This window comes from Micropterus dolomieu, linkage group LG18 (genome assembly GCF_021292245.1).
Source record: "Micropterus dolomieu isolate WLL.071019.BEF.003 ecotype Adirondacks linkage group LG18, ASM2129224v1, whole genome shotgun sequence".
NCBI lineage: Eukaryota > Metazoa > Chordata > Actinopteri > Centrarchiformes > Centrarchidae > Micropterus > Micropterus dolomieu.
Window position 1 is genome coordinate 21,142,367 of NC_060167.1, and position 25,542 is coordinate 21,167,908.

Genomic DNA, 25,542 nt, shown 5'->3' on the forward strand with positions numbered 1-25,542 from the left:
CCTTGTGCTCTCTGTAATGGCATCGCTTCCATTATTCCTCATCAATCATTAAAAGTCTTTTCCTCCTATTTATGCCGGTGTTTATAAAGCCTGAAATAGTGTCAGCATTTGAACGTGTGGGATCAGTCACTCAGAGTCCAGGTTGAGTGGCACTTACATATTCTTATGCACAGCTGTGGGTGTTGGAGCTGAACTGGAGGTGCTTTTAACGTGAAACTGCAGAGATGGAGAGAGTGAACATGTGAGTGGGCGAAGTGGGCGTATTTGCAGACCGCAGCCAACTACATTAATCACCATCAGCAGGGGGTTTGGACACAGGTGCTGTTAGATCCAGTATGCCGACTTTTCGAGTTATCTGAGACTTGAATGTGGTGATGAAGTCAATGATTTAAGATGTTTGACTCGCGCCGTCAGACTGTCTGATCAAACAAGGCCGTTCAGGCAGACTTTATTTGATGTATTTTCCTCTGTGATCTACAACTCCCACTGTTCTGCTTCAGTTCACCAGTCTCCACGCTGTGGTACGGGCGATGTGTGTGAGTGTTCTAAATTGCTCAGTCTCTGTGATTCGGGTGGGTAGCTAAGTGCTGAAAAGCTGCGATTATGTGTGTAAGAAAGTTGGATGGACAATCTGCGGAATGTTTATGTGCTAATGGTGCATGGACATGTGTGCATGCGTGTATGCGTGTGTGTGTGACTGTTGGGCCGTAGGCGTTGCCAGATGGTAGCAGGAAAGAAAATGAAAAAATATAACAGCCATCATGTTTGCTGATTTGTCTCGGCTGAGTCATTCGGTAGATGCAGAACAACAGGTGTACAGTACAGTATTTCTCACACGTTTCTCCTAAAACACACGGCGTGAGCAACTCACATTTTTTCTTTTCCTTTTCAAGGGCTCAAAGACTGTCTGCATGAGAATGATGTGTTTGTGTTGATCATTCATCAGCTAACTGCTGACCTCCGTCTCTCTGTGATGAGAAAGGCTGTTGTTTTTTCTCTAGTAATTCATTCAGTAATCCAGAATGCATTTGTGGTGTTTTAATGTGCAGACCTGCTTTTGGAGCAAAAACTGGTGAATGTTCACACTTAAATTTGATCAAATCACCTCACACAAGTGTTTGAAATCAACACCTGCCAAGCTCTGAAAGCCACTACAATTAGCCTCTGAGAGATGGCATGAAAAAAAAAAGCATTGCCAGACACATGGGCTGCTTTTTAAATCAGAGCATTTGCATGCTGTTGTGTTTTCGGACCAACCCCACTTTTTGTCTCCTGATAAGATACCAGTTCTCTCTTTTTCTCAAATTTAAGAACTGTATAATTCACTGTGTGGAACTCATTGAGATCATTTTTGTAAGTAAGATAACAAGAGATCAGGTGCTAAAAGCCCAGCCAGCAGTGCCATAATAGCTGATGGTTGGCATTAGTCCAGTAAAATGGACGAACGTAATGCCTTTGTTATGTACCATCTCCAGTTTTCTCTCTGAGTCTGAAATGTATTGTTTTGTGGATTTTATCCTTTATTGTTAGTAGGTAGTAGAGAGATGAGAGGAAACAAGGAGAGACAGAGGTGGAACAACGATATCAGGCCGCTCTGTGTTCATAACGAAATGATTGAGATTATTTTCTCATGACACCAAAAATTGTTTTGTTGTTTCTGTCAGTCACTTGGTGTCATAGATTTATTCTGGGTCGCTGTGTGAGAGGTATTCAAGTGTGTTTGGTCCCTTAGGCTCCAGATGACCTGTAATGTGATAAGAAGATCTGTTACACAGATGCAGCTTGAGGTCATGTTATTGATCACCTTATCTCAGTATTCACCTTCATAATCCTCAGTGGCTGAATTTCTGCTGTAGTGAACGTAGATCCTGCACTTGGCTTCCCCGAGCTTGTTGTCTTTGGCGTGTCTGGAGGGATTAACTCACTCCGTTTCACTCGGGAGACTATGCTCAGCTGTTACCTAGGAGCCCAGGCACACCTGTTCAAGTTTACCATCTCTCAGGAAACTTTTTCTGCAGGAGCAGTTTGCACACAGGGGTGCTGCACAGTTATGCTATGTTGTTTGATAATTCTCATAGGAGTCAGTTATCTTATATCGAACACCTGAGCACTGCTTTTGATTGTTTACTGGTCTTAAACAAGAGCCCTTAGTGTGAATAACTGCAGCAGTGGATTGAATTTCAGGGAGTTGTTCACTCAACAAGCCACATACTTATTAGGCGTATTTGTCATATTTTGTCCTTTTTGTTTACACTCTCTCTCTCTCTCTCTCTCTCTCTCTCTCTCTCTCTCTCTCTCTCTCTCTCTCTCTCTCTCTCTCTCTCTCTCTCTCTCTCTCTCTCTCTCTGTGAAGATCCTTTGGGATCAATTTATGATGGAAGAGCGATAAAACGCTAAAGATTTATTGCAAAAAACAGAAATTAGAAAGCAAAGTCCTGAAGCGTCTCCTCCTGTCTAAACAAAAACAGGATCTCTTGTGTCTGAGCCATTTGCTGCCTTAATGATTCATGCTGGCAGCTCACACAGGGTGTGTGCACCGGGATGGACTTACAGAGGGGCGTAAATAGAGCTGAGTGGACGTGTTTGAATTATTGATCGGGACATTCTGTAGAATTGTGACTGAAGCCCATCCCCGCCCCGCTGTGCTACCTACCTGGCAACGTAAAGCTGTTGTTCAGGAGCACCTGTGGTGGAGTCGTCCCATAGGGATAAACTGAACATCTACTATCAGTAGAGGCAGATCTAAATACATTTGTACTTAAATGTACTGTTAAATATATAGTATGTATATGTCATTGAGACTGCCACAGTCTGTTTAATACAGCTCTGTCTGCTGATGCAATGTTTGACCAGTGTGACTGCTTAAAGAAACACAAGTAGTTTATTGCCCACAGCAAGTTGCTGAATTAATAACGAGGCAGACAGTAACAGAAAGGCTTTATTTCCAGCCGGCTGGCCAACGGTAGCTGTTTGTCATCAGGAAGCTTCAGTAAGAATATGACAGCAATGAGCTGACAGGACAGAGCTGCTGTTAGGCTCCATTTTGTTGCTTTTAAAACAGAGTGGCACTGAGACATGTTAGAGGTTTTTACACCACTTTAAAACACGGCATACTTAAAAAGGTGTCAATGATGGCTTTAGGTTAAAAGATAGTTTATTGGTGTCTCACAGATCAGTCAATCATTATATATATATAGATAAAAAGAAAAAAAAGTCAAAGCAATGATAAAACCGTCAGTAATGAAAGGTTGAGAGGTTTCTCCAGCTTAACGACAAGCCATCAATCCTGCAGTTATAAATGTTAGTAAATCTTTAACACAAGGTTTTGCCTTGATGCTCTGCAGCTTTCCTCCGAGTCAGGTCAACAGTTCAGGGGAGGAGTTGAATTTAAGATCCAAGCAGGCAAAACCAGCCATGTTGGCAAGAAGAAATAAACCAGCTAAATGCAGGCCCACAACCTGGCAACCCAAAAGTTTTATTACAACAAGTTATTACTAAACTGTAAAGCATTAAACATTAAGTAACTATTCAAAATACTACTTAAATAATTTGTGTTGCCTCCTTGGAAGTTTAATCGCTGTTTTCTGAAAGACGTGTCTTTGTCTCTGGGGTCCAACTTTATCTCTGTGAATCAAAAAATGTTCAGCGTCATTATCAGCAACTTTAACATCTCATCCAGCATCTTGATAACTGAATAGATACCCCAACAACAGCAATTAAACAAAGAAACTTGCTTTCAGCAGACTGTGAATAGAGTGATTAATAGTCAAAGAGTGAATAAAAGGCCTGTGTGTCAGTGGTGTTGGATGAAGATGTGGGCTGTGCGTGTGTGTGTGTGGGTTGGTGTGTGGGTGCGCGCGCGCGTGGTGTTACAGTTGTGCTGCAGTACACAGCGGAAGTCTTCCACACTGCTGACTGTGTGGCTTTGACACAGATTCCAGCTCACGCATGGGAGCTCGCAGTCTCGCCTGAGCAACCGCTGCAGCCTCCCATCCGGAGGATCCTGCAAACAGCACATGTGAGCCTGGCTGCGGGGCCGCAGAGGATGGAGCCTCAACATGGAAACGCGTCTGCGGTACTGCAGACTGTGCACGTGTGGCACACTGCTGTACCGCTCTTGTCCTCCAAATTGATCACTGTTTGCTTTGTTGGCCTGGTGCGACCTGAAGTCATTCTGCCCCACACAGTTCAGCTGAGTGTGATCAATCACTGCAATTTATCATTGATTAATTGGTTGATTATTTTCTTGGTTAATCGATTCATTGTTTTGTCTATAAAGTTTCAGAAAGATGGTCTTCAAATGTCTTGTTTTTACCGACCAACAGTCCAAAATTTAAAGAGCCACCAACAATTAAAAAGTAGAACTACTGAATTTCTTTGCTTAAATTTCTTTATTACTTTTTATCTGATTGAATAAAACTTGCTTTGAACTGATTATGAAAGTCTGATTAGAACGAATTAAACTTTGTAACGTTTGGTGTTGTATTTTTGGCCGTGGTAAGAAAAAGCTAAAGGATGAGATGTTGGCAGCAGCACTGCAAATAGGCAAAGCATCTGTATAATGTCATTGTATGACTAGAGCTGAAACACTTGATAAATCAATTAGTTGATCGACAGGAAGTTAATCTGCAACTATTTTGATAGTCGATTCATTCTTTAAGTCATTTTTTTTCAATCCAAAGAGGCCAGATTCTCAGTTGAGAGGATTTGCTGCATTTTACTTGTTTGATATTAAACTGAATGTTGTTTTGAACTAGGGGATCATTTATCAATTATGTAAATAATTGTAGCCCTGCATGTGCCCCATAACGTAACCTTTGACAAGTCTTATAATGTAATGATGGACTGCATTATAAGATAGATGGGCAGGTCACAACGATTTATCTTTGAATTTCTGGTTGACAAAATTTAAATAATGTTCTCATCAAATGTCTGTTCGGTGTTAAAAAGCTGACAGTAATCATCATGAGCCACCACAGTCTGCAGAAACTGCGATCATTTCGTTTGACAGCTTCAGAGTCTGAAAGCAAAAACACTTCCGACTGACTGCTTTCAGACATCACGTTGTCCCACTGAATATGAATGCAGCACAAACTGCAATCATTTCCCCAGAGGGAGGGAGGGAGGGAGTCATGCTGGGTGTGACACACAGGAGTAAGAAGACTGAAACTGCAGACACAGTCGAAGAGAAAACAGTGCTCATAATTTTGACTGCTGAGTCACCTATGTCACCTTGTCAACAACATCATAATTTGTTTTTCATCTGCTCCTGTATGTTGGAAAGAGTACACCTGTGTATTTCAGGTGGATAATGTCACACCTCTGTAACGGCACATATATATAGAACAGCTGACTGAGGGAAAGCATATAGGCCTAGCAGTGTGGAGTCCCTGAGGTGGAAGCCATAGGGATGAGTGAGCTGATGCTGCTTGCCACAAACAATATTAATCCACATTTCTTTCCCTTTCCATGTCCATCTCTCTGTGTCCAGGAGAGCGCTGCGAGCTGTCGTCCCGCTCGGGTCGCTGTGCTCCGGGAGTCTGCAAGAACGGCGGCTCCTGTGTCAACCTGCTGGTCGGCGGGTTTAAGTGCGAGTGTCCACCGGGCGGCTACGAGAAGCCCTACTGTGAGATGACCACGCGCAACTTTCCCCCGCACTCCTTTCTGACCTTCAAGGGCCTCCGCCAGCGCTTCCACTTCACCCTCTCTCTCACGTAAGCACCCCCCCACTTCTCTGCTGCAACACGCTGCAGCTCATCTGGATCACCAACCCTGCTCCGTTGCCTTTCAGTAATCTGTGATTCACTCTCCATCCACCCCACATCCTACTTCTGCACACTCTCTAGCTGAAGTGTACACCAACCCCCACACATTTATGTAACCATAATGGTGTTTAATAACAATAATGGGCTCACTGAACAACAGCCATCTTCTGTAGAGCCACTTTGGTATCAGATTATAGTTCCTGTTCTATAAATACAGAACCTCTGCTGAAGCATACTGTGCATTAGAGGTGCACACACCGTACTGCAGGGCTGTGACGTAAAAGTTGGACAGAAGGTGAGCTGAAGGAGCTGTGTTTTTGGAGAGGAGACTTATATAAGATGAGGAAGTTAATCCTACAGCCAAGAGTGAGTCTGAGCTTATTACGGTCAGTGTCACTGGTCACTTAGAGCTGTGAGTCAGCGCCTGGCCTATTTCAGCACAGATGAGTGTGCAGTCGTTATGTATGTAGCCTATGCAATGTTGTCATTGTAGTTTGGGAGTCCTTGTCATTCTTTACTCGTAAACCTCCCTTTAAATGCCTTTAATGGTTTCAGGCTTGTTTTTAGTGTAGTTTTGGTGTTTTTTCTTCCTGAATGTTCAATACTTCACTGGAACTCAGTGGGGAGTACAGGTGTTATTTATTTTAGGTATGATGTCGATGTAGTCAAATCAATTTTGTCTCATAGCCTGAAATCATAAATTCATCTCAGACACCCGCAGCCCTTAGACCCTCAAGTCATATAAAACAAATTAAATAAAGCAGTTCATATTGCACAACACATCAGAAACTCTTAAAAAATGTATTTGCCTCCTTTGTCTGTTTAATAGGAATTAAAGGGAATTTTGGAATATGCGTTTGTTCTTTTTTACAGAGTGAGATGAGAAGATTGATATCACTTTATCGTCTGTATGCTAATATGTATCTGGAGCCAGCTTAGCCTATCTTAGCATAAACACCCTCAATAAAACAGATTTTTTTTCACTTTAAACCTATGAGATATAACACATTAATTTGTCAGCTTTTCAGATGCTGGTAGTTTGATTTTGATACCCAGCTAGCTTTTCCCACCTGTTTCTTGTCTTAATGTTAAGCTAAGCTAACCAGGTGCTTGCTTCATATTTACCGTACAGACAGGAGAGTTGTATCAATCTTCTCAGCTTACTGTGGAATGAATATGAAAACGCACATAACCCAAAGTGTTGAACTATTCCTTTAACTACCATACGGGAGGACAAGATAGAGACCCCTTGATTTCCCCTTGATTTTTTAGTACACCAAATACAAACATTAGCGGATTTAAAATAAATCTCAGTTCAGATTATTTTCAGGCAAAAGGAATTATGACATGAGATGTGCAAACAGCACGTGCAACAGTCACTGCTAACGCTTACACTTTCTCTGGGAGGTGGAGATGCTACCTCATGCCATAATTAGCATTTAGTGAAAATAGGAAAAAAAAGAAAAGAAATTAGCCGAAGGTTCCTTTTTTTTCATACACAGCACAAAAAGAAAAATGCAACCTGCAAACGCCTCATGTAAATTTCATTACATGAGTTTTAAAAGTAGACAAGGCAGTCTTAGTTCTGTTCTGCTTTTATTTCACCTTATGGCTCTTAACATAATCATCATTCTAGACATCATTGTGAAAGGATTTTCCCACAGAGAAAGATTTTTGTGTTTTTCTTGCAACCATCCAACTTGTGTCAGATTCAGATATTAAGATGCAGGTGTAGCAGGTCTGGAAATTGAAGCTGAAGCTTTTAAGCTGTGTGGCTGATCATTTGGAGGTGGTTTGTGAAGGGGGAGGTGCTTTAGGAAAGAGCAGATGAGCTGCCAGTACTGAACACATGCAAAGACAGCAGGACCTCCAGTCTGCATGAAATCTCCATGTGATGAAACGTAATCAACGATAAAAGCAGTCTGTTCTGTTTGTTATCTGTCACAACAAGTGACAACAAGGATCACCTCTCGAATAGTATCACAGAGAACGTGGCCTGCCATTTTGCTGTACTCATTGTGATACATGTCACCTTAGATGTGCTTGGCAGGGACTGACACTCACAATGGCTGCCGGTGGAAATAACATCCCCTTTGTGAGCTTTATGGACTCGGTCTTTCTTTAAGAGCGGTTCAGGTCTTTTTTGTCAGGGAACTGCTCAAACCAGTTTTTAAAGTTGTCTACATTTCACTGGCAGGTCACAGAAGCTGTGAAGTAGCTGCTGTGTAAAAGGTGCCGAAACTGAGAGCCTGAGGCAGGTGTGGCCAACAAGTGTCTCTGTTACCTGCACCGATCAGGTTCCCAGAGAAAGAGCTTCTGTTATGATGAACGGCTCAGGATGTGGCTCTCGTTCACTCAGTGACGGGTAATTTTAAGGGCTCTTTCTATTACAGCTCTGGCTGTTGAGCTCTACAGTTAAGGCTGCGATTTCACAAAAAAAGGTATTATGGTAAATGAACGAATGAAGCATACAAATTATATTCTCCAGACAGGTAATATGCTTTCTTGGTACAGACCCCAGCAAAAATCATCACATCATTATTGTTTTCTGTGAAAATTAAATTTCCACTAAAATTGTGATTCATACCACAATATCTATTCAAAATATATGACTTTTTTGTGCTGTTTCGTTCAACCCTGTGGCAATCCATACTATATTTGTTGAGACCTTTCACAAAAAAAAAAAATGTCAGTCTTGTGCTAGAGGAAAAATCAGAGGATCTCCAAAGTCAATACAATTCATCCTCTGGGGATCATGAACATTTGCACAAAATTTCATCTGAATACATCCAATAGTTGTTGAGATATTTCAGTCTTCCATCCCTAGTGCTAAAAAATATATATTTATTATTAGTATTAGAGCAATAAGGCTTTTCTTCTTTTTCCCGCAGTTCATATAAAATATATCATCTAACACAGATTTTTGAATCTTTATTTCACACTAATAGGCTGTAAAATCAATAAGAGGCTCTTTCTTTTCCTCCCCACTGCACACGTTGTATGCGTGTTAGAATAGCGTGACACAGTTTCCTACAGAAGGGCAGACTGGTTGTTATTTTTACTGATGGGTGCCTAATGTGACACGCAGTGATGCCAGATGAGTCAGTATTTAACTCCGGCTGATTACTCTCATAGTTCAGAGGGCTTGGGGGGCAACGTGGAGGAGCCTTTTAAATCGATACGTCAAAGACTAGACGCTTACTGAGCCAAATAGAATCTAGATCATGATTCTAGTTGGCGTGCTGTATTTTCTACATGGAGATATAGAGGGAATCTGACTGCTCTGTCTGTGCTCTGTCTCTGCTGTGCTGAGCATCGGCACCCTCTTTCCTCTGAGGTCGTGATTATCGTTTTTTCAGGAAGCAGGTCAGCAGTGGGATGCCCCCTGGCTCCTCTCCAGCTTAAGAACACTGCACAAACAGCATCATTTACAGTATACCCTCGAACCCTGAAGACTGACAGAGGGGGGCGGGCAGCTACTCATGTTGTCTTAGAGCATGTATAGGTATTTGGATGTATGAATGACATCCTTCCTCTGAAAGAAAAACTGTGTTGAAGGAGGCTGCAGCTCCGTGGTTTTCATTGTCTCAGAGTTTATAAGTAGAGAACGGTAATAATTCAGTCCTTTTCGAGGAAAATTAAGCTGCATGCTAATGAGGAGTAAATGACCAGAAAATACAGATGCCAGCAAGGCACACATGCCTCTCAGCTGGCAGATGTGCACAGGAGACTCATTGTTGGGTTCCCCGTGGGACGGATAATGAACTAATCTGGTAGTTGTTTTTTTTTGTTGTTGTAACACACTTTCACACATCACAGCGACCCATTTCCACAGGATCAGATTTACGACCGCAGCTGAAAGTAAAGCGTGATATTTTTAAACCATGTGCTTCGCCGCATACTTTGATCCCAGATTGAGAGTGAGGCACCGTCGGCTGTCTGGTTGTCCCAGAGGTTGAACCATGTGTGCGCAGATATATATCGAAATGTGCTTTAATATGTCAGGACCACGCAGCGCTGTGGCCCTGGATGATCTTGTTTCAACATCAAACTGTACAAGGAAATCTGAAACTAAGGTTGTGGTTACAGCACTGGCAGCTGTCTGTGTTATCCTCCATGAGAAAATATATTTTGAAGCTGTCTTTACTCTGGACTGTCTTCCTTTGCGCGTCTTCGTTACTTGCAATAAATGCGTTCCCCCACCCTGCTGCTATGACATTGGCCTAGATTTCTGTCTCTGTGTTGCAGCATGTCGTTTAATGACTGTGATATCTATTTGTGGCACGCAGATTCTGTATTCCTTCAGTTATTTTCCCTCTGACTTGGCCTTGTGTTCATGCTTAACCTCATTATCTGTTCAGTGATCTTTGTGAAACATCAGCATTGTTAAGTCTTGAGCTCATCTTCACGATAGTAAGTTACACGTCACACTGTATTACTGTGTGGGACAGGAGCACTCCAGTGTGAAAGGAAAGCAAGGTGAATGTGAGGGGATGGTATAGATATTTTTAAATAGGTCAAACCAGACCACTGCCCTCTTTCTTTTCTCTTTTAACGTGGCGTACAGGCATGGCCCAAAGCATATGCTCTTTTACAGTACACATCAGTACTCATGTCATTTGGTATCCTTATGTTTGACAGTTGATGTTATATACTTTTTCTTAATTTCAACAAATCCTATGAAAATACAAGAAACCACAATGTGACTTCTACTTTATGGCCCACTGCCCCATTTGTTTCTGCTGAAGACATAATTTTCTTAAAGCTCCAGTGTGTAATATTTAGGTAAATATTTAGGATCTAATAACAGAAATGCAATATAATATACATAACTATTTTCAGTGATGTGTGACGACCTTACATAATGAACCGTTTTTATTACCTTAGAATGAGCTATTTATATCTACATACACCGCGGGTCCTTCACTGTCAATATAGAATCTCTTTCTCAAAGATTGCCCGACAGTCTTTCTGAGGAGGAACAACTGTCTGCACTGTAAAACAAACTAGATGAAATATATAGATTAAAAGCAGAGGGTACCTTCATTAGATCCCCCAAAAAATGGCTAGAGGAGGGAGAACAAAATGCAGCATACTTTTTTAGGCTTGAAAAATCTAATTATGTTAATAACACTATTCATAAACTACTCATGAATATGGTGTGGTAATAGATGATCCAAATATCATTGCTATGCACTAGAGAAATTTCTATAGATCACTCTATGGGTTGCAATTTTTCACAGGAATCCACAGATCTTTTCTTTGACTCGTTGATCCTATTCGCATTGAAGAAGTTGCTGAGTCTATTAAGCATTTGAAAAACAACAAATCTCCTGGAATTGATGGCATTACTTCAGAATTTTAAGTTATTTGCTGAACAACTAACCCCTTAAGGTCTTCATAGAAAGTATAGGAAAAAATGCTTACTCCCAAGCCCAAGAAAGACACTCTGTTAATTGATAATTGCCATCCAATTTCTCTCCTTAATAATGATAATAAGAGTTTGGCTCTGCTATTAGCAAAGAGACTAAAGGGGGTTCTGGATTCGATTATTGACGAGACACAGTCTGGTTTTATGAGGCATAGACACATTTCAAACAACATTAGATTGGTTTTGGACATTCTAGATTACTCAGATTTCATATCTGAGAACAGCTTCATCCTATTTCTAGACTTTCACAAGGCCTTTGATACTGTTGAACACCAGTTCCTTTCCAATCTCATGGAAAATTTAGATTTGGGGACTTCGTTTGCAAAGCTATTGAAACCCTCTATATGAATGGTACAAGCTCCATTAAAGTTAGACATGGCTCCTCTCCAAGATTTGATTTAAGGAGGGGCATTAGGCAAGGTTGCCCTATCCCCTCCTACCTGTTCCTGTTGGTAACCCAGCTTCTTACAAATTCTATTACTGAAAGCTCTCTAGAGGGTATTCTTATAGCAGGCAAAGAGATCGTGATAAGCCAACTGGCAGACGATACTGTGCTTTTTCTCATAGATGATACACAGATTTCTGCTTCACTTAAAGTAATAGAGCCATTCTCTAAAGCATCTGGTCTATTTCTGAACATTAAGAAATGCAAACTCATGGCTGTTAAAAACTGTTTAACTTCTTCTTATTGTGGCATCCCAGTTAAAAATGAACTGACGTACTTATGAATAACCATCGTTAAGGCCTAATTAATTTTAACCCTATTATCAAAAGGACCCAAACAAAACTAAATAAGTGGTTACAGGTTATCACTAAAGGGTCAAATCCTTATCTCTAAGGCTGAGAGAATATCTAGGCTGACATATGCTGCTCTGTCCCTGTGTCTTGATGACAAATTGTGCCAGAAAATAGACCAGATGCTATTTAATTTTTTGTAGAAAAACCGTATACATATGTACAAAAACACACAAAAACACAAGCCAAAGTAGTAGTGGTAGAAGTAAAAGTAGAAGTAGTAGTAGTCGTCTGGTTTATCAGAAGTAAGAACAGGAGAGAAATTTGGACAAATGGAGGCCCACACGTATTATTTAGGAAAAAGCCAGCAGAGCATGTCGGTCACCGTAACTCCTGCACACTTGGTAAGGGACGGGGGAGCGGTGACTGCATTCATGTGGGGTCGGAATATTCGGATTTTTTTTTTCCTCCTTAAATTCTTATTGCAAAAAGAGTAATAAAGTGCACTTGGGAAGTATACAGAACTGTTTACAAATACTGTATATAATAAGACACAAATAATAAAATGTTGCCATTATATAAAGATAATAAAAGAGGACCATATGTTGATAGTTTTCCCAGCCTTTTTGTTGCTGGATTTAGAAATTAAATTGATATACTGTACAACCTCATGGATAAAAGGTACAAAGTATTTTTTACTGCTTAATTTACAATGGCCATTAGAATTAATACATTTATTATAAAGTACTTATTTCTTCAGAGGAGCACGAGAATGCACAGTGAGCCATTTGTTGCTATTTGAAACTCTCACCACTAGATGCCACTAAAACTTTCACACTGAACCTTTAAGTACAGATTACAAATATATCTTTAATTAGTTTTTTTAAAGGCTCAGTAATTTCCTAAAACAGTTGGGCATGGTAGTTTTTAGCAAAAGTTAGGCTACTCAAAGAATAATAAAAAGTCTTTTAATTGGGGACTACTTCCTGTCGCAGATTAATACATAATAGGCACTCTAGTGAGTATTTACAGTTAAAATAAATTGTGTGAGTACCCTGGTTCATTGATGTGTTTTTAATTGCTTTAACTTCACAGACAATACCTGTTACTAAGATCAATTAATTGTTGGATTTTGGCTTCTTGTGGGATTTGTTGTCAGAAAAGAAGAAGAAAAATATAGAATTTCCCCAGCCTTAACCTTTAATTCAGAGGGTAAATATGGATTCAATATATACATGAACAAAACAGTGATATAATTGGTTTGAGACAAACATACTTAAATTAAAATGTTGTTTGTTTTTTCCAGGTTTGCTACCAAAGAGCCCAACGGTTTGTTACTCTACAACGGCCGCTTCAATGAGAAACATGACTTCATTGCCTTGGAAATCATCAACGAGCAGATACAACTCACCTTCTCTGCAGGTGGTTTAGTCGTTCTTTATCATTATGATTTACGGCAATCGCTTTTCTCCTGTTTCATACCATTTTTGTCCTGAGTTTGTTCTAGTCATTCACTTCTTTGACTGTTTCCCAGGTGAGACCAAAACTACAGTTTCGCCGTACATCCTCGGAGGTGTTAGTGACGGCCAGTGGCACGTGGTGGAGGTTCACTACTACAACAAGGTACAGAAAAAATTTACAAAAGAACTACTCCTCAAACACCGTGTATCTGTAGAGACTGGTTTATAATTAGGTTTTCAAATCTTATTGTCTTCTAAATACAGAAGAATAACAAGTATAAATGTTTCAGTAGTGAGCTTGCACACTGATGAGGGCATTGTCTGAAATATTTGCTTGCTTTTTGCACTTCTGCAGTCTAAATAAATACTTTTAATTTTTAATTTTGCTTCTAATTGGCGTTTGCCAAATATGCTGGTTTAAGGGAATAGTTTTACATTTTGGGAAATCCACCTATTTTCTTCTTCCAGAGAGTTAGATGATAAGGTTGATGCCTGATGACCTGTGTGGTAAATATGAAGCGACCGCAAGCTAGTTCGGATTTGTCCGAAGTTAACAAAATCGACCTACCAGCACCACTAAAACTCAGTAATTAACGTCATTATGTGCAGATTTTGTTACCTCTGGACAGAGCCCAGCTAGGTGTTTCCCTCTGTTTTGGTCTTTATGCTAAGCTAAGCTAACCCGCTGCTGGACATAACTTTGGATGTATCAGCCATCTCATCTGCAAGAAAGTGAAGAAGAGTTTTTCTAACTATTCCTTTTAACAAGGGTGAGCAGGATGAACCCTCCCTATATTATGAGAAAGTTTTTTATTCTGTATGCTTCCTTCTTTTAATTATTACAGAATAGCTGACATACCTTTGGTTAAATCTGTCTGCTGCTGCTCCCCTCATCAGGAGTGGCAGCACAATACCAGACATAGTTACTGAACATACTCAGCGTGAAATCAGGGCACAGGTTTGATCTGCTTCAGACGACAGACAGTGTAGTTTTAATGCACCAAAGGCTGCAGTGGTAACTGGCAGCTGACATGCTTTCACAATAAAAAAGCTTCATCCTCAGGACATCCATAGAGGACTGACTAAACCAGAGTTCTGCAGACAGCAGGAAACCCTGAGCTGTGTAAGTTTGCCTCTTCTAAAGAATCGCTGCTGACAGGCGGATGATCTGGAAGAGAGCCAACGTGCCAACTAGACACTGACGGAGGGTGGGGGGTCCTCCTGAATAACATTAATGAGTGGGAAGGCAATGTTTTTTCAGACATGCTCAGACGGGACTAAATATGTTTTGGCTAATACATTTCTCTATAAGAACATCACAACAACTCAACCGGTGGAGGAATGTATGGAGCTGTTGTCTCTGCTCTCCCAGTACTTTCCCACCCAGGACCGACACACTGGATGTCACATTTTAGTCTATTGAGGAAGTCGCTTTGCATCATAAAGATGTTGCCAGGCAACCCCCCCGCTGCTCACATTTTCTATGCAGTGTCTATGATAACATGGCTGTGTCAGATTTTAGCCAGAAGAAGTGATGAAGAGGGAGAATCTTGTCGAGTTTTGGATGACAACTTGTTGCTTCTGTGCCAAGAAGACATTATAGTCTCATTAATCACTCAGGGACAAAACCCTTAAACTCAAATTCTTTTGTTGTTTCCTGACCTGGTAGTTTTACATCTGTAAGTGTGCTGCATGTTTGAAGATTACATGATTCTGTTAATGTGAGGTTTGTACAGTATGAGTGCAACATGTAGATGTGACTAACAGAACAGCTGCACTGTTCTGTGAGTACTGGCACTGAGAGGCAGAACAAATGCATTGGTCTGAAACACTTTTCTATGTAACTGTTAAAATAATTGATAATTTATTAAGCGTTAACTAATCACATTAACTCATATTAATTTGATAATTTCTTAATGGTGACTAACAGGATTTTATGATGTATCCATGTCATCATGAATTATGCATTAGTTACACATATATACAGTATTATGTTATATATTAACTATATATGTTTTATACCCGCATTATAAAGTGTAAGCAGTGAATTTATTATGTATCCTTTTAGTACTAACATCCTGAAAGTGTCCGGGCAGCTCTAGCTGAACTAATCCTCCTTCTACATCCTGTGAGTCGCTGAGGTAGAAACATGGCTCCTCCCGCTGGAGGTATCCCATGGCGGCCCACTCTGACCCGTCCCTGTCCGCAGGGGGTGGGGCAGGGTGAGGCGGGGAGGGGACATTTTAGATTGAAATGTGGCTTTCAGGATGGTGGGGGACTGTGGAGAATGGCAATGACCGCTGCCTTTGTGTTTGGCTCTGCTTCCTTTGGGACCATGGGCAGTGAATGATGCGGCCCCGGGGAAGGTGCCCCTCTCTCTCTGTTCTCCAGCGAGGACAGAAAAGCGGAGCGGGACAGGAGCGAAAGGAGGGTAAAGAAAAGCAGAGAGAAGTATTGACTCGGGCTTTGAACGGGGACGCTGCGCTTCAGGGCCGACCCCTCTTGTTGCCATGGTTTCCCTAGTCAATCTTATATCCCATATTTGTGTTGCTTGCTGCCATGCTCCTCCTGCGCAACCCCTGTCACCCTCTGTGACAGGGAACTCATATTCCCATAATCCTCTGTAGCAGCGAGTGAGAGCAGTGTTTAATGTGGTCTTGAGCAAATATGTGTGTTCCAATCAGCGCTGACAGGACGGGGTTTTGTGCAGCAGAAAGACATCCTGACAGACAGTCATTATTGGAGAGTCAACAGCCGTGACTGATGACAGCAGAGGTCAGTGAAAGGAGCGTCCAATCTGGAGCTCTGCCTGTTTCAGAGCTTTCACAGTGAAGGGAAAACCGTGGAAAACAGCATGTCGGATGATTTCACCTTTGGCAATTCACACCACATGTTCACTTGTTTCATCATTTGTAGCAAATTGGCTTGAAGGAGCATCAACTGAAAAGTAAAAGCCACCTTCAGTGTCTGTTTCCATCTACTTAACATTTCAGTGCTGAACAGAAAGTGTTCTGACTTCCTGTGGGAACAGCACTTGATAACAGGGTCTGTTGTACTTAAAAGAAAAGCTGGCTAGCATAATGAGCATGGTCACCAAAATGATGACAGTAATAAAACCATGAACATCTTGACAGTTCTTATCCTGTTACATCTCAGTCTGAACTGAGGCGTTGTAAGATGCTGATAAAGTCTTCTGTTCCACATGCAGTCTGCATTATGATAAATAATTGTGACTTTTTGAAACATATCTTGAGAAATACTTGATGGATTGCCATTAAATTTTGCACAGACATGACTTTTACTCTAGCGCCACCGGTTCACAATTTTATTTTGTGTGAAATATTTCAACAACTGTTGCCATGAGAATTTAGGCAAACATACATGCCGCCATCAGGATGAGCTGTAATTTAACTTTGCTGATGCCTTAACTTTCCGACTAGTGCCATCATCATGTCCAAATGTACATTTGTCCGGTACTTTGGTGGTGTTTTGTTACCATATTTGTTCTTCAGATTACACGTCTTTGTGCTGCTTTTATGTTTTATGACTAAAAGACAGTTCTTCCCTCTGGAGGAGGATAAAGTTTTATTATATGCTCCTATTCTACGTCTCACGCATGTCAGAGTAGATACAAACCCTGAACTGACATTTCTTTTTAACCGAGAATGATCAAGTGATTCAGGTGAGGTGTTGTGATAACATATATATGGTTCAGAGTTATTATTGGTCTCATCTCATTCACGTCACTAACACTCAGCACACTGTGATCACAAGACACAAAGTGAGCGCAGGAATTTAAATGAACTGCAGCGCCTCAGATACAGATTAATATTGTTAGAGGCTCACAGAGATTTAATCTAATCTACTCAATAAGAAAATCATGTGAGAGAAATTTAATTGTGGCAGAGCCTTGGGCTAAAATTATTTTTGTCATTGCTTGACGTGTGTTTTGGCTTAATAGATTTCCTATGATGGAGCTGCTTAATCTACACCGTATTTCTAGCTGGGTGATCAGAGAACAGAGCTTTTACATTAAGGGATCAGACAGCAAAGACGAGGCTTCATAACATCAGAGCAGTCAGGAAATTATAATTCCTAAGGCTCATGCCGTCAGCAGCGGAGATCTATTTTAGTTTAACCTCACATAGACCTAAATAGCCAGACAAGAGAAGCAGTCTTTATGTCTGTTTTCAAGCCATCAGCAATGAGCCTATTCTTCATATCATCTCTGAACATGAGAGGAGCTAATGCCTGATAAACCCTGTCTGACCAGCTGATGGCTCAGTGGCCCGTCCTCGCCTGCAGGCAGCTGAATCGGCCACTGCTCAGCTCTCAGCTCAGCTCGCGACACCAGCTTGAACCTATACTTAGGGTTAATATGAGCTCTACGTGACCTCGGAGAAACTGCCCCTGTTTGAAAAGAGGTCGCAACCTTTTATCGACAGGATCATCATTCTCTCCCCTGCAGACCCCTCCTCCTTTTGTTGCTCCCCCCATTGATTTCTCATACAATGAAGAAGATCCTTTGTTGACAGGGTTGATGTCCTGCAGAGAGCGAGCTCTTCTCCTGTGTTTGTGTTTGTTTGTGTGTGTGTGTGTGTGTGTGTGTGTGTGTGTCGCTGCCTTTAGCTCGAGCTGTTATGATATGAATTATTAAAATACTCAACAACAGCGAGCTAAAGATGAACGCGGATTGAACCGAGTGTGATGCAAAAGATCATTTATGTGGTTGTTTCAAAGCTCCCGTTTTTAATCTGGCTCATAAAGCCACATACAGATTAGCACTGGCTGAGATTCCCAGAAGTTTCTGTACTGCTTTATGGATTAATCCTTTGTTAAATGCAGAAGAATAATGAGATATTTTCATAACAACCCTTTTCTGAGTCCTATTTATAAATGCTTTGTGACCAAAAAAATTCAGCATCTCAAAAATAGCAGCACAGCAATGCTGTTTTTTCTTTTTATCAGTGTTTCATGGTCTTTTGCTCACAAACCTTTTGGAAAATCTCAAATGAATATGATACTATAGGAAGATAATAGCTTTTCTCTTATCCATCCATCTAAATCAAGCTGTTTTCACTGTTGGTGCTGAACTGCACTAATTTAAATCCTTGTGCATACTGATGAAATCTTCTTAAGATAGAACTACGATATTATTATGTGATGAATTCTGTCAATGCAAAAGCGCAAAAACATAGATTGCACTGTCAGAACATTACCAAGGTGCCACAAACTGTTGTCAAGTGTACACAAAGGCTTCAGTGTGCATAATACAGGCGAGGCAACAAGGCATCATGCATTCTTAATCCTCATTGTTTTGACCGACGCCTCCCCAGAAAACAGAAGGAGGGCGCTCCATAATTTATCTTGACACTCATGAGTTTGTCTCTCACTCCACAGCCGGTCCTAAACCCGGCCGGCCTGCCGCAGGGCCCCTCGGATCAGAAGGTCGTCGTAGTGACAGTGGACAACTGCGACACCTCTGTGGCCCTCAGGTTTGGTCACATGATCAGAAACTACACCTGCTCTGCTCAGGGCAGTCAGTCGGGATCCAAAAAGTAAGTCCTCAGGAAGTATATCAGCAGAATTATGATATGGAAGATTAATCTTAGTGACAAGATTTTCCTGAATGACATTTTGCTCTTTGTCTTAACATATTCGCTCATTACTCCTGTATTGGATTCAGTAATTTAATTGATTACTTTCTTTGCAGTTGGCTCATTAAGAGAGAGTAAACTTGTTTTGAAATAAAGTTCCACATCTCCAGGGTGTTAGCTAAGCTTTGCTTAGTTCCTTCATAGGGATGTTTATCCTTTTTTTCTGTTTTTTGTCTCCAGAGGAAGAAATAACACTGCAACTCTATCTCTGTGATGAATTTTTCATGCAATCCTCCCCCATCAGCGTTAATGATGTAAAGGCAGAGCACAAGTGCGTAAATGTTCATGGAGTTCTGTGTTTTCAGATCACTGGACCTGACTGGCCCTCTGCTCCTCGGAGGGGTCCCCAAACTCCCAGAGGACTTTCCCATTCGCAACCGGCAGTTTGTGGGCTGCATGAAGAACCTGCGTATTGACAACCAGCACATAGACATGGCCAGCTTCATCGCTAACAACGGCACACTACCAGGTGCGTCGTGACCTGCTTTTTGGCATCCAAAGATTATCTTTTGTCTTTAAACTGTGACTGTTTTGCAGTCAAACAAGGTGAGTGAACCAAGTGAGAGAGACTGGCAGAGGAAAGAAAATAACAATGAGTATAATGAGCACAGCGGGGAAGTAGAGTCAGTGGGAAATGATCATTGTACCTGCTATGAATAGTTTATTACCCTCTAACTCTTTGCTACGTTGATGAAATAATGAGGTAGGGCAGATCAAACAGATAGATCAACCTCTTTATATTCTCGTCCTCCTAGGATGCTCAGCCAAACGACATTTCTGCATCAATAACCCATGTCTGAACGGAGGAACCTGCGTGAACCTCTGGGGCTCCTTCAGTTGTGATTGCCCACTTGGATTTGGAGGGCAGAACTGCGAAAGAGGTGAGCGAGTCAAGTAGAAAAGTGGCGGGCTCCAGGGTGGAAACGTGTAGACACGAGATGAGACCTGACACGTACTTGTCTGCAGTTTTGACCTGAGACTGTCCTCCTCTATCTCTGTGACCCAAGACTGAACCTGCCGTTGAGTAAGAACCCACCAGGTCAAACAGTAGAAACAGATACTCACTGCAGAAGCAGGCGGAAAATCAACTGTGTGCACTGCAGTTGTTGGTGTGTGTTAATTAATTTAATTTTAATTTAATTGAAATGTTAATTACTTAATTTCAGACATAAAAAGCCTGTTGATTACACTACAATTGTTTTAATACCTAATTTATGACAGAATCAGTGACAGTTGTGAGAATCAAGCTTATGGTTGAATTTTCTCCAGTTCAGGAGAAAGACCAATTTAAGACCAATTGCTTTTTGACTTTTGAAGACATACGTTGCTTATGTTTCTGTTCCTGTGTTCACCCGTGTCTGTTTTTCGTCCCATGTGATCTGCTGCAGCTGTTATCTGTGCTGATTTATGGTTTACAGCAACTTGAGAAGAGCCAGAGGAAGAGAAATGACCCATGTAAACGACAGTGGCAAAACAACACACCTTTGTTTTTAGCTCAAAGTAGAAGAAGTTAGAAGTTGCTATGCAGGAAAGTAGACATGGATATTTAATTAAGGACAGATGTGTTGCTTATCGTGCATAAAGAGTGTAGACGTGGGACATAATGCTGGGTGATCACATGGTACTGATCTCCAAAGATGATTTAATGAGCTTGGAGAACTTGAATATATTATAACAAACAACAGTCTTGAACAATCATCAACACCATTAGAGGTGCTTTTTGAAATGCAGCTGTTTATGTTTGTCTCTGTAGGGAAATGGTGTTGAGCCAAAATAATAAATCAACGGAAAATGAACAGGCATCTGCTTTGATAATCAGTTCAACATTTTCAAGAAAAAATGCCAAAACATTTAGTGATTCCAGCTTCTTAAATGTTTCTTTTCTCTTACATGATCTTACATGTAAACCCAATATTTTTGAGTTTGGGGTTTTTAGCCGGATATAACAAATAATGTGAATCTGTCACTTTCAGCTTTGGGAAAATGTACTGCTATAAATATTGATCTGTTGGTGTCTGCTGGCCACAAGTATACAGGAAGTAACTAGGTGTGCTTAAACGCCAGCATTAACTTACTCACACAGTGCTAATTAATAATTAGTAATTAATCAGGCAGAGTTTAAGGAATTATTTCCAACTTTTGATTATTATGTGTAAATTTGAAACCTTTTGACTGAAATTGCAGTTTGTCTCTTTGTATTTCACCTATCACCAGCCAACTATGACAGTCACAGTGCATCAGGTTTATTTTCCGTCCCTAATCAATCATCTCGATTGAGTGCTTTTCTTCACTTTGTGCAGAGTGTCCTTTTGAGTCATGTGTTAACATGTGAAAAAGTGGGCATGAGCACTTTAACTTCCTTCTTGAACCACACAAATAAAACTACATTTGAAATGCTGACCTGACAGATTTAGAGTAGTCATTGGGGTTTTTAAACGTGTCTCCAGACACGTTTTAAGTCATAAAAGTGCTCTTGCTTTGAATTATAATTTATGTCTGATATGTCTTTGTCTCTGCACGAACATCATTCTGCAGAGTAAAGCTCAAACATCACAGTCAAAGAAAAAGAAGAGAAAAAACACATTTTTGACTTTATGGCAAATCACATGCTGTTTTAAATTTATGATTTGAGTTCAGACAGCCACAAAAAGCTTGCAGATTAGTAAGTAAAGCGTCTTTATGTGTGATAAACAGAGTTTTTTTAGCTGTGATAACTTGGACCTAATCAGAGAACATACTGGACTTGCTGGTTGACACTAATGACTCACTGTCTCATGCCGCCTACTGTAAATCTCTCCTCATCAATCTGCATCACTCCTTCCTCCTTCCAACCTCTTCCTCTTTACATTTGATCTGTTTTACATCTTTACAACATCTTTTTCCTGTAGTCATGGCCAGCCCACAGCGCTTCCTGGGTACCAGTCTGTTGCAGTGGAACAACATGGCGGCCGCGGCGGCCTCCGTCCCGTGGCACGTAGAGCTCATGTTCCGCACACGTCAGGCCAGCGCTACACTGCTGCACATCTCTGCTGGCCTGCAGCACAACCTCACACTGCAGGTGAGAGCAACATATAGTTACACCTCTTCTGACTGCTCATGGATACACGCAAACACGCTTTCTGGCTACTTGAGTCCAAGTTGCAATCAGTTTTACTGTCGTTGAAATGTTGCAATGCACAGCGATGTCAATTTATCCTCAAGGGGAACCTTTTGATTAAATATATATATATATATATATATATATTATGGGGTATTTGTCACTTAATCTGATCAATGAAGAGCAGATAACCAGAGTTCTGTCACAGAGTGAGAAAACATATTTCTTCATGAGTGTGAGGTCCAGTGAGAGCGTGACATCAGGCCTCATCAGTTTCCAAAAGATTGTAGGATTGAGGCTCCACCTGTTGGCCGTCTGAGTAGGAGCGTGTCACTGAATATCAGAGCATGTTGGGACAAATGATCAGACACTAGTAACACCTGAGGCATTTTCAGCCCTCTGTTCGGCTGCTTTTTGAGCTCGTATAGACTGACGCCTCTTTGATGTTACATAACTGTCCGATAATCTATTTCCAGCCCTGCACACCTATGATGGGCAGCAATTCAAGGTTTGAACTTTGACTGTAAAGTGTGCAAAAAAAATTATTTAATAAAAACGTCTGTCAGAGGTGGATGTTTCTGTTCTTCGTGTGATGCATTGTTGATTCATGGTGATCTTTTTCCCCCTCTGCTTTGCTCTATTATTGAACATCGGTTCAATCTCCCTCCTGCTGTTTGTTCCCTTTTCCCTGGCTCTCTCCCTGCCTTTGTAGCTGCGCGGGGGGAGTGTGTTGATGGCCCTGCACAGAGGGGAAGACTCAACGCTCTCCCGCGTGGAGGAGGTGCAGGTGAACGACGGAGACTGGCATCATTTGCAGCTGGATATTAGCAGCTTGGGGGGAGCAGCAAGCCACCACAAAGCAGTGTTGTCTTTAGACCAGGGACTCTACCTGGTGAGTTGTTGCCTCCTAGTTGCTGTAAATCACTATGAACTACTATTCTTGTAGTTATGCAGCCATGAACTCTGTGTTGTGCACCTTCTCAGGCCAGCATGGAGGTGGACGGGAAGCTGCAAGACTCCAAGCTTAAGACTGTGAGCGTGGGTGGTTTGGCAACGCCTGATGGGAAAGTTCAGCATGGCTTCCGTGGCTGTATACAGGTCCGTCCCTGTAGACCCCATTCATTAGATTATTTGTGATCATGACTAAAAGCAGGCAGTTTCAAGTATTTCAGTGAGCAACTCATTTTTGGTCAATTGGCTGAAGGCAGAGCAAACCACATGTTGAAATATCATTACAAATCTGTTGATATAATGAAACAATGTGTACACAAACAGGTGCCTCAAATTCTTTTATAGACTCACCCCAAAAAGCAACCAGTGTTTGCAGCACATTCCTGGGGCCTGTTTTACCAAATCTCCAACAGGCAAAAGATTATTTACTCTTTACTTATTTTGACCATTTCACCGCAAATGTACCTGCTATTTGTGAGTAGCAGTCATCTGTGAAACCCGACACTGCTATCATTTGCTATCTGGACAAAAGCGTTGCATAACTGTTTTTCCATTGATGTGCGTACATGTGTTGGTTTGTTTGCCTGCAGGGTCTGCGTGTGGGCGGGGCACTGAGTCTGTCTCAGGCGAGGAAGTTGAACGTGGAGCCGGGCTGCAGCGTGCCCGACCCCTGCAGCTCCAGCCCCTGTCCTGTCAACAGCTACTGCAGCGATGACTGGGACAGCTTCTCCTGCACCTGCCTCGCTGGTCAGTCTGCATAGATGTTCAGAAAACCATTATAGTAACATTTTGCAGGGCTGGAAGGTTATTTAAAATGCTTCATATTCCATTAAACATATAATGAAGCAACACCAAGGAAATGGTTACCAAATATTTTAAACCTTTTACATATAATCTTTTCTTCCTACCCCTTCTTGCCACAGTATACTGGCAATACCCATGTTCTGAGAGCACAAGCACTAATTTTCCTTTGTTTCACCCTTTATTTTTACAGGCTACTATGGCACCAACTGTACTGATGTATGCTCATTAAACCCCTGTGAGCACGAGTCGACGTGCACCAGGAAGCTGAGCTCCTCTCGTGGTTACACCTGTGACTGTCCCAGCAACTACTTTGGCCATTACTGCGAGAAAAAGTACACGCAGTTTTCCACATTTATGATAAACTGTGTGTTTTGACCGTGAATCTTTGTTACTTGGGAGGGTAAACTGATAACGTGTGTGTCTGCAGGACCGACCTGCCTTGTCCCAGAGGCTGGTGGGGTCACAAGACATGCGGCCCCTGTAACTGTCAGACGGACAAGGGCTTCGACTCGGACTGCAACAAGACGAGTGGAGAGTGTCGGTGCAAGGTGAGCGTGCCAACCTGCAGTTTCGATTCATCACTCTGACAAGTGTGAGGATGCACAATGTTAGAAATGAAGGTTTAAATCTGTGTCTAAATTACATACAACATACTAATAACGTACTGTAGGTTGTGTATAATAAAATCAATGTACTGCAACATTTTTTGAGTTTTCTTACTACTGACTTTTAAAAAGCATCAACATAACAGAAAAAAACAACATCAATTTAACATGAATATCTTTTAAACATGAGGGAGAGACAGAAAAAGTGGTTTAATAAGATTATAAATAAATATTTAACTAAAATAACGTACATAAAGTATGTTTATGATACATATTTACATCTGGTCTCAAGGTTGAAATGTAAATAAGGGATTGATAAATGTAAATAATCCATTTAATAACCTATTTACCAGGTATTTCTTTGTTCAGCCACTTTTTTTTTTACTTCTGTCTTTCGTTTTTGTTTTCTTTTAATTTATTAATTTAAGTTTATTTAGTTTTCCAAAGTTCCAAATAAAGTTAGTCCATCGATATAAGATAAAAGCTTCACAACAGACTTTGCTATAAAAATGTGGCCATTAATGTAACTAAACCAGTCTGTATGTGAAGGCACAAACACTGACTTCCATTGTTGTATAAGCAAAATGGTCGTGTGAACCCTTTCACACAGTACTGAGCAATAGGGGAACTTCTGATCAACAGGTGAAAGTCCACTCAGCCACTAATAGAAGTAATTTAGTATTTATCCCTCTTCCTCTACCTCCACAGTTTTTATTTATTTTCCCAGTTACCAGCAGCTCCTCCTTTGTCCACTGTATTGTGGGTGAATAGCGTACATTAACAGTGCATTCAAAAATCTAGCAAATTCAGTCTGCAAACTGACTATATGAAGGAAAGTTATTATTATTATTTTTAAATCTGCTTAGAATATGGATGTAGTTTGGCAGTGGGACAGCTCAAGTCTAAAGTGTAGATGGGGAAAGTAATTGCTTGGACAAAAGAAGCTTGTCCTTGACCAGATGTTTTTGAACAAGCAGCTGCAGCTTCTTCTCCGAGGGAAATATGTGGCTATGTATGAAAATGAAGAATGGAATTTT

General features: G+C 41.1%; 1 protein-coding gene across 1 annotated transcript in view; it reads left to right on the forward strand.

The window, feature by feature from the left end:
- Positions 1–25,542, forward strand: part of celsr2 (cadherin, EGF LAG seven-pass G-type receptor 2) — a 69,398-nt gene that overhangs the window by 30,805 nt on the left and 13,051 nt on the right. Inside the window, exons 3-14 of the mRNA XM_046075778.1 lie at positions 5,492–5,714; positions 13,238–13,353; positions 13,466–13,554; positions 18,792–18,949; positions 19,354–19,517; positions 19,804–19,929; positions 21,937–22,106; positions 22,858–23,037; positions 23,130–23,243; positions 23,687–23,843; positions 24,091–24,232; positions 24,328–24,448. Coding sequence (XP_045931734.1) covers positions 5,492–5,714; positions 13,238–13,353; positions 13,466–13,554; positions 18,792–18,949; positions 19,354–19,517; positions 19,804–19,929; positions 21,937–22,106; positions 22,858–23,037; positions 23,130–23,243; positions 23,687–23,843; positions 24,091–24,232; positions 24,328–24,448 — 1,760 coding nt within the window. The remainder of the gene's footprint in view (positions 1–5,491; positions 5,715–13,237; positions 13,354–13,465; positions 13,555–18,791; positions 18,950–19,353; positions 19,518–19,803; positions 19,930–21,936; positions 22,107–22,857; positions 23,038–23,129; positions 23,244–23,686; positions 23,844–24,090; positions 24,233–24,327; positions 24,449–25,542) is intronic.